Genomic DNA, 9,068 nt, shown 5'->3' with positions numbered 1-9,068 from the left:
ACTTATATATCTTCTTTACTGAAGTACCTGTTCAAGCCTTCTGCCCCCCTCCCCTCCATGTTTTAGGTTGTCTGCTTTTTCTTATTTATTTGTAGGATTTTCTTTTTCTTTTTTAAATATATTTTTGGTTTTATATTGCATTCGTTCCCCACTGCTGCAGTAACAAATTACTACAAATTTAGTGGCATAAAAAACCATGTATTATCTTACAGTTCTGGGGGTCAGAAGTCCAAAATCAGTTTTACTGGGCTAAAATCACCAGGCCTGTGTTCCTTCTGGAAGCTCTAGGGAAGAATCTGCTTCCTCACCTTTGCTAGCTTCTTGCATTCTTCTTGCATTCCTTGGCTCATAGCCCCTTCATGCCTATTTAAAGCATACCACTCCAGCCTCTTCTTTTGCCATCCCATCTCCTCCTCTGTCTCTGACCTTCTGCCTCCTTTTCTTTAAAAGGACCTTGTGATTACATGGGGTCCATCCAGATAATCCAGGATAATCTTCCCATTTCAAGACCGCTAACTTTATCACATTTGCAGAGTCCTTTCGCCATGTATAGTAATGTACTCAGAGGGTCTGGGGATGGGATGTGGACGTCTTCCAAGGGCCATTATTCTAGCATATGTGCTGCACGTCATCTTCCTCAACTCTGTGGCTTGTCTGTACACTCAATTTGTGCTACCTTTTGATGAATAGAAGTTCCTATTTTTAATTCAGTCTGCTGTATTCCTTTCTGATCAGTTTTTTGTGTGTGTTCTATTTGAGAAATCTTTGCCTATCCCAAGTCATGGAGATATTCTGATATTGTTTATCTTTCAAAATTAGAATTAAAATCTGCTCTAAATAGATTTTTGTTTAATATGTGAGTTTGGGAGGGCAATGTGCATTTATTTCCAAATGGACATTCATTTGCCCTAGGAACTAGGCATTTATTGCAAAAACTGTCCTTTCCCTCAGGCTCTGCAGTGCCATCTTTGTTGTAAATGAGATTTCCATATGTGTTTGAGTATGTTTCTGAACTCTCCCCATAATGTCCAGTATAGCTTTCTGTGATGATGGAAAATGTTCTACATCTTTGCTGCCCAATCTGGTAGCCAGTAGCCACGTGTGCCTGAGGAACTGAATGTTTAATGTTATTTAATTTTAATTAATATACTCAAATAGTTATGTGTGACTTTAGCTATCATTTTGGACAGTGTAGCATACTGTTCATCAATCTATTTGTGCCATAGATCCCTGTGCCAATACTGTACATTCTTTTTTTTTTTCTTTTAAAGATTTTATTTATTTATTTCTCTCCCTTTGCCCCCACCCCGGTTGTCTGTTCTCTGTGTCTATTTGCTGCATCTTCTTTGTCCGCTTCTGTTGTTGTCAGCAGCACGGGAATCTGTGTCTCTTTTGTTGCATCATCTTGCTGCATCAGCTCTCCGTGTGATTTGCGCCATTCCTGGGCAGGCTGCACTTTCTTTCGTGCTGGGCGGGTCTCCTTACAGGGTGCACTCCTTGCGCGTGGGGCAGGGCACTCCTTGCACGCATCAGCACTGTGCATGGGGCAGCTCCACATGGGTCAAGGAGGCCGGGGGTTTGAACCGCGGGCCTCCCATGTGGTAGACAGACGCCCTAACCACTGGGCCAAGTCCGCTGCCCTGTACATTCTTAATTGCTATAGCTTTCTAATTAGTATTTACATTTTATTCTTCTCCACCAAAATTGTCTGTGCTTTCAATAGGAGTTGCATTAAATCTGTAGATCAATTTAGGGAGAATTCACATCATTATACTATTGAGAATTTCAATTTTTGAACTTGTTATATTCCTTCACTTATCTTGGCCTCCTTTGTTTTCTTCAATAATGTTTTATAATTTTTGTGTAAAGGTCTTGCTCAACTTTTAAAAAATTATTCCTAGGTGTTTTGTGTCTTTTAGTATTGTTGTAAATGTTATTGTTTTAAAATTTGTTTTGTCTAACCATAGGCATATTCATTGTATCTTTCTCAAGGTGGAGACCCCCTGTTCTCCACATCCCCTTGCGTTGGGGGAGGGCCTCAGTTCTTGTAGGATTTGACTTGTCTTTCCTTAGCACAAACATATAGCCTGAAGTTCTTGATGTTCTTAAGGTCAACAGAAACAGGAACTGGAGTCCGCCCACAACGGAGACTGTTAGTGAAAATATGGAAGCCCAGAATGTGAAATCCCAGATGACTGGAGCTTTGGATTCCGAAGTCCTGTCTACTATTACATTGACTTCCCAGCCTTCGAAGAAAGAGTTTTTGTCTACGAGTGATTCGTTTGGGCAGAGACAAGAGTTGGAGCCTCTGCCATCATATATATGGTCTGAGGAAGATGAAACATTGGAGACCATAGAAAATGAGGAGCCAGAGGACAAAAGCCTCCTTGAACGACCATCCTGGGCCAATAAAATTGAGTATCTCCTGGCCCAGGTGGGCTTTGCTGTGGGGCTGGGCACCATCTGGCGCTTTCCCTATCTGTGCTTTCACAATGGAGGTGGTAAGCCTGGGGACCAGGGCTCATGGGCCCACAAGGGGGTCAGGATCCGGAGGCCTGCCCTGGCTACTCTGGGGTCTCTGAGATATTTAGGGGCTGAGGATTTGGGATCCTGACTGGGGCAGGATCCAGGTATCTGAACACCTAGGACCTTGGGAGGGTGGGGGCAGGGTATCTGAACACAAAGGTTCTTGAGGATGGTGAGGATGGAGGCCTGGGCCAGGGGCAGGGCTGGAAACTAGGTGTCTGTATCTCCTAGGAATTGGGGCTTGGGGACTGGACACCTGGGATGTAGGGGATGTGGAAGCCGTTGAGTCCTGATGCTTGTGGCCCTGGTGGGGAACATGTTTTCCTGGATGCCTGAAGAAGTCCAGGCACTGAAAGGCTAGATGGTTCTCAAAGCCCCTCTCTAAATCCCCTTCACAGGCAGTTTTTTCATCATCTACGTCCTCATGCTGTTTTTGATCGGGATTCCTCTCCTCTTCCTGGAGATGGCAGCTGGTCAGAGGCTGCGTCAGGGCAGCCTTGGTGTGTGGAAGGTCATCAGCCCCTGGATTGGTGGTTTGGGTTATGCCAGCTTCACGGTGAGGAGCCCTGAGCTGCCCAGCCTGGGCATCCCGCCTCCATCCCCCACTTGTCCTGGCAGGGGTCCCCTAGGGGCCAAGTCATCTCAGTTCCCCAATCCCCAGGTCAAATTCCCTCCCTTCTGCTGGCCCACCTTTCTTCCCTTGCCACCTTCTTCGTTGTCCCTAGGTGTGCGTCATCGTGGGCTTGTACTACAGTATGCTTATGGGCTGGAGCCTTTTCTATTTGAGTCAGTCTTTCCAGTACCCACTGCCTTGGACAGTGTGCCCCTTACAGGAGAACTCCAGTGATTTGGGTGAGAAGAAAGGGAGGAAAAGGGCAAGTGGGAGGGGTGAGAAAGGACAGGGAGTAAAGAAAGATCATTGAGAGGCGTGTTCTGAGCAGGAAGATGATGAAATGGGATAGAAAGGAGGGGTGGAAGTAAAGAAGGGGGGACACCTCTCTGGCCAGTTTCCTCCATGGCCAGTTCACCTCAGATCCTGAATGTGCGCGGACTTCATCTACCACATACTTCTGGTACCGGCGAATATTGGAGGCCACAGATGAAATTGAGAAGCATGGGTTACCAATCTTCCATCTCAGTATGTCTCTCCTTATAACTTGGTTATTTGTCTGCATCTCCATGATCCAAGGGCTCAGGTCCACAGGGAAGGTAAGCCTCCACTAATTTACTAACTTGATGGACTGTTTTCCATCCAAGACCACTAATTTTTACCTAACTCTGATACCTGTAGTTCTCCAACTTTCCTGCTTTCTAATCTCACCTCTGATTCCCAATCACCTTTTATCCTACTTACTATCCCCAACTTCTGCCCTTGCTGAACCCTATTTCTGAATCATACTTCCTATTCAGATGCTGTATGTCTCAGTACTCCTTCCTTTCCTCATCCTTTTTGGTCTCCTTATCCCAAGTCTCCTGCTGGAAGGCGCATTTTTTGGTCTCAAGAGTTTGTTGGCTCCCAAGGTGAGGTGCCCCATCTTCCTTTAATCCTCTATTCCAAATGGGGATGTTAGGGACAATATGGTTGTCAGTCTGATAGCGGCCCTCACATGTCCGTCTCTCCCTTGTTCCCTTCTTTCATCTCTATAATAGTTGACCTCTCTTCCTTTTATATCCCCATTTGCACGGTGCTTCTCCCCTCAGATGCCAGCTCTGCTCTCTGTGGAAGTGTGGCGCCGGACAGGGAACCAGGTCTTTTTATCCCTGGGCCCAGGCTTTGGCAGCTTCACCGCAATCAGCTCGTATATCCCTCGGTCCAACAACTGTATCAGTGATGCCTTTGCTGTGGCTTTTCTCAACTTGGCCACCTCAGTGATTGCTACATTGGTTGTATTTGCCATGATGGGCCACTTGGCAACAGTGAACACCCGGAAATGTTACCTGATGTGAGCCCAATCTTTCATATTGAGATCATCACAAAAACCAAAATCTTAGAAATAGCCCACAGAACTCTACTATAGGTTCCCAACCTCAGGGGTTCTAGCTCAGTAAATCTGGGGCCCTCAACTTGGAGCATCCTAAACTTTAGAAACACCTGAATTTCTCCACATGTACCTGTTTCAGAGCTGCCTTCCTAAACTAGAGATTTTCACCCCATTCTTAACTGAAAACTGCCATGGGAAAATTAGGGGATACCTTCAGCTAAACCATCTTTAGAAAAGTGGCCCAAATACTAGAGAACTCAGAGCATACTCATTCACCTATTTTTTTTTCTCCTGTGACATTCATTCCAAAAACATTCATCAGATATTTATAAAACATCTATCTACCAACCCTGTGTTGAGTTCTGGGAACATAGCCAACGGTGAATCAGGCCACCATCCCTGCCCTTAGGAAAATCAGTCTTTTGTAGAAGCAAATACTGAGATAATCACAAACTAGGTAGGAACTGGTCGCAGAAATGATGGGGAGTTGCAGAGGAGGGAGCCACTAACTGCCTGGGGCAGATAGGGAAGGTTTCCTAGTGGAGGCAAATCTACGTTGAGTTTGTCTGCTAATAAATAACCACTGATAGCATCCTTATAAATATTTCCCATTCATAGACATATATACCATATATGGTATATAATCATACTGTTCTACCTTCTGCAGCTGTTTATGTGCCCTTATTAAAACACATCTTGACAGATTTCAATGGTAATAAATAGAGTTCTGTGAACTGAGTAAGGATTTGTACAAATTAGCCATATAGGGAACAAGTGTGGGGTAGAGTTGGGGTTGAAAGTTCTAAGCAGAGAGACCATCATGTACCAAAGATAATGACATGGGAGAGATCATGGCAAGTTGAAGAAGATTCATTAGTTGAATATGACTAAAGTACAGAGGGTGAAGAGAGTTGTGGGGAAAGATAGGGTTGGAGAAGCCAGCAGGGCCCAGATCAAGAGTGAGAGGCTTTGACTTTATTCTGAGATTGTCTGGTAGGAGGTAAGAGTTTTAAAGCCCTCGGTACTGTAGGAAGAACCTTGCCTGGGGTCCACCTGACCCAGACACTCTCTAAACTCCTCCAGACAGCTTTGTGTTTATGAAAGTAGGTGGTGGTCGCATACCATAGGATCCTGGAGACCTAGGTTTCAGTTCAGGGTCTACCTCTGATCTGGTTATCAAAAACTATAGGCTAGCGATATCCCTTTTCATCTGGAAGATAAGGGAGGAGAAGTTTTCTCAAAGGGCCAAATGGTTTCATGTGATCCCACCCTTGTCCCCAGGAACGCAGAGACAGTGAGGACTCTGGTGGCCGCTGGGGTGTTGCTTCCTGAAGCCGAGCCTCCAGACAGTCTGTTTCAAGATCCACCCTCCATCTACAGCAAGTGGCTCAGCAGCCTCCCTGAGAAAGTGAAAAACAAGGTGACAGAGCATTTGGCCCCATGCAACTTAACGGAGGAATTGAAAAAGGTAGGTATGAGTTGGGGATGGAGCTCTAGAGTTCCCCAAAGCCCCCAGTGCACCAGAAGTTTCAACTCTCTTTAGTGTCTTTAGCAACCAAAAAAAAAACAAAACACCATTCTCAGAAGCATCCTGGACAGCCATAACTAAGGTTCACAGTATCCTTTTATGACAAGGCAGTTGTAGCCTCTGTAGCCTTAAGAACTACAATTCATAAAGCCTGTTCATCCAGCCCAAAAGAGCTGCTAGACCAGTGGCTGTTGCAGGTGGAAACAGGGGTTTCCTGTGCCTTCCTGGCCAGACTGGTGGAGTAGTTTCCATCAACAGTGCTAAGGATACTTTCCTTGGGGAAGGGATGGGCAGTGGAGTTGGGACTCTGCATGCTGAGCTCAGAACCCTTGCCACCACTCCTCACTTCACTCACAGGTTATGGAGGGTCCTGGTGTGGCCTTCGTGTCATTCACTGACCTCATCTCTGGATTTCCTGGAGCCATCGTCTGGGCCATCGTTGTCTTCCTGTTGCTGGTAAACCTGGGGCTGAGCACCATGGTAGGGATCATGCAGGGCATCATCACCCCCCTCCAGGACACCTTCTCCTCCCTCAGGAAACGTACAAAGCTGCTCACAGGTACTCTGACCTATGACCCTGCCTCCACCCATGGCCGTTATTAGCTTAATTCCACTGGGACTCTCGTACAGTCCAGCTTGAATTCTGACCTTCATCCCAAACTGATGTTTTCCCCAGTGAGTATCTGTGTGCTTATGTTCCTGGGCAGCCTCATTTTCGCGAGGCCCTCGGGCAGCTACTATGTGAATCTGCTGGATGATTACTGGGTATCTCTGCCCCTCTTCTTCATTGGCATCTTGGAGAACGTGGCCATGGCCTGGATCTATGGGGCCAGGAGGTGATGTCCCAAGCCCAGGAGTCTCCTGCCTTGCACCCACACAGCTAAGGGCCCAAGGAAATGCTGACCCCTCCCTTGTTGCCCCTGCTTTAATGTTCAGGTCTCTGATTTCAGGGCTTAAGAAGAGCCCCTAAGAGGGTGGGAAGGAGAAAGGCATGGGCTGGTTCCTGGAGAAAATAGCTGTGAAATGGAGAAGTAGTGAGCAATCTATGTCAAGTCCAAGGGGGCTCCTGAGCCCTACTTTTAACCAGGGTAGTATGGACAGCTAAAGTGTATAATTCCTTGCTTCTCAAAATGTATTCTGTGGACCAGCAGCTTTGGCATCACCTGGAAGCTTATTAGAAATGTAGACTCTCAGGCTCTACCCCAGACCTTCAAATCGGTATCTGCATTTTAACAAGATCCCCCAGGTGATTGATATGCACACTGAAGTTTCAGGAGCACAGTGTAATCCAAGGGTGAAAGGCTCAGGTGGCAGCATTTTTAGGTGATAGTGGTTCTTGGCATCAGGTCACTAAACCACATACTCTCTAATATTTCATAGCACCCCCTACGTGCCTGACAGGCCTTATGGTAAATACTGGGATCCTGAAATGAATTATATTTTCATTTCTGTTCTCAAAAAGTACAGAGTCCAAAGAGGAAGATATTTACAGGCAGATCCTAGGATAAGGTGGTCATTGAGTTAGCTGAGGGCACTCCAAGAGCATAGATGGCATCCAGAGAGTACTGAAGAGTCAGAGAAGGCATCCCAGAGGACAGGATCCTGGAACACAGTCTGGATGGATGAATAGGAGTTTGTCAAGGGAGAGAGAGGAAGAAGGGCATTTTAGGCAGAACGAACCCACCTTGCATACGTATTAAGGTTGAGAAATGTGTACCAAAGAAGTCTGGAAATGTGGGCTGGGAGAAATTATATTCAGGAATTAACCTTCCTACTGAGGGTGACGGGGGAGAGAAATGATTTTAAAAATCCTGGGGCTACGGCAAAGAAGAGCCTAAGGGATGAGAAAATTGGAGAAAAGAAGAACAGTAATGAGGTTGGTGTTAGGTTCCAGGTGAGAGAGGATGAGGTTTGAGCTGGGGCCAAATTTGTAGAGGTGAAAAAGAAGATTTAAGAGATGTTACGTGCTGTTTCCCATGCTAGGTTTGGGCTAGCCTCCCCCCAAGGCTGGGTAGACCTGACTGGGCCTCCACAGTTCTGTGGCACTCCCTCCCAGGTTCATTGCAGACCTGAAGATCATGTTGGACCGTCCCATCTCCACCATCTATCGTTGGCTGTGGGGCTGTCTGACTCCATTTGTGCTGCTAGTCCTGTTTGCAACCAGCCTGATTCACCTGTCTCTGCAAAGCCCCAAATACTTGGCCTGGGACTCAGCCACTGTGAGCCTCCCTCCCTGAATTCCAGAAACCCCCAGGGAGTGGGCACCAGACCTTCCAATCCACCTTTGTCTTTAGGACCCAGTTATTTTATCCCCCAATTTCCTGGGGATTCAGTTACCTAGTCATCTTGCCTGGCTCTTCTCCCACATCCATACTCTGCAGGCCTCCCACTTCAGAGAACCTGGGCATTCTAAAACCTTCCTCCCCTGTCTCCACAGTCAAATGAGGTGATCCGAACCTACCCATCATGGGCTCAGACCTTGCTCAGACTCATCATCACCATTTCCATCATTCCTATCCCTGCCTACTCCTTGTACACCCTCGCTCAGAGGGCTTTCTCAGTCACAACCCTCAGAGGGACCACAGCTGCCTTCAATTCTGAAGCTGAAGAGGGCCCAGAAAAGTCTCATCTATGGCATCAGAGGAGGCAAAATCTAAAGATGGTTAAAATGGATAAATAACCGGGGGGAAAACTTTCTTGCCATGTAATTCCTCTTGGAAATAAAGACTTGGTTCATTTGCCATAACATCACTTATTTTTCAAAGTGGAAGTCCCCGGATGCCAACCTAACATTAGAAGAGGTAAACTTGGCAACTGCTAATATAACTGGATCCAAACACCTTTGTCCTCCTGGATTGGGAAAGTTCTTCTGGCCTGATAATAACTAACATAGCAGTCCTTCCCCTCATCCTCACCAGCACCATAATAATAATGTTCTTTGCTGACTCTACTTCTCCTAGGCTATGTTCCTCTTGGAATTGTTCTACTCTAGGTTGGTTCCCCAGGAAACTAGGGTAAAAGTGGTGCTCATA

General features: G+C 46.3%; 1 protein-coding gene across 2 annotated transcripts; it reads left to right on the top strand.

Annotated features, from left to right (window-relative positions):
- Positions 1 to 2,197: 2,197 nt before the first annotated feature.
- On the top strand, positions 2,198 to 8,775 carry LOC131274378 (orphan sodium- and chloride-dependent neurotransmitter transporter NTT5-like). Of its 2 annotated transcripts, none has more exons than XM_071209383.1 (9): positions 2,198 to 2,501; positions 2,925 to 3,082; positions 3,252 to 3,378; positions 3,560 to 4,469; positions 5,790 to 5,976; positions 6,394 to 6,492; positions 6,573 to 6,595; positions 8,093 to 8,255; positions 8,474 to 8,775. In XM_071209383.1, exons 4-9 carry the CDS (start codon positions 4,228 to 4,230, stop codon positions 8,714 to 8,716), a joined length of 957 nt encoding a protein of 318 aa, XP_071065484.1. In that variant the 5' UTR covers positions 2,198 to 2,501; positions 2,925 to 3,082; positions 3,252 to 3,378; positions 3,560 to 4,227; the 3' UTR covers positions 8,717 to 8,775. The 2 variants fall into 2 exon arrangements, with proteins under 2 accessions (XP_071065484.1, XP_071065483.1); XM_071209382.1 differs by adding an exon at positions 6,713 to 6,872 and having other exon boundaries at positions 6,394 to 6,595.
- The last annotated feature ends 293 nt before the right edge of the window (positions 8,776 to 9,068 follow it).

Source organism: Dasypus novemcinctus, chromosome 18 (assembly GCF_030445035.2).
Source record: "Dasypus novemcinctus isolate mDasNov1 chromosome 18, mDasNov1.1.hap2, whole genome shotgun sequence".
NCBI lineage: Eukaryota > Metazoa > Chordata > Mammalia > Cingulata > Dasypodidae > Dasypus > Dasypus novemcinctus.
Note: the sequence above shows the minus strand (reverse complement) of the source record. Positions and strands in the feature narration are given on the sequence as shown.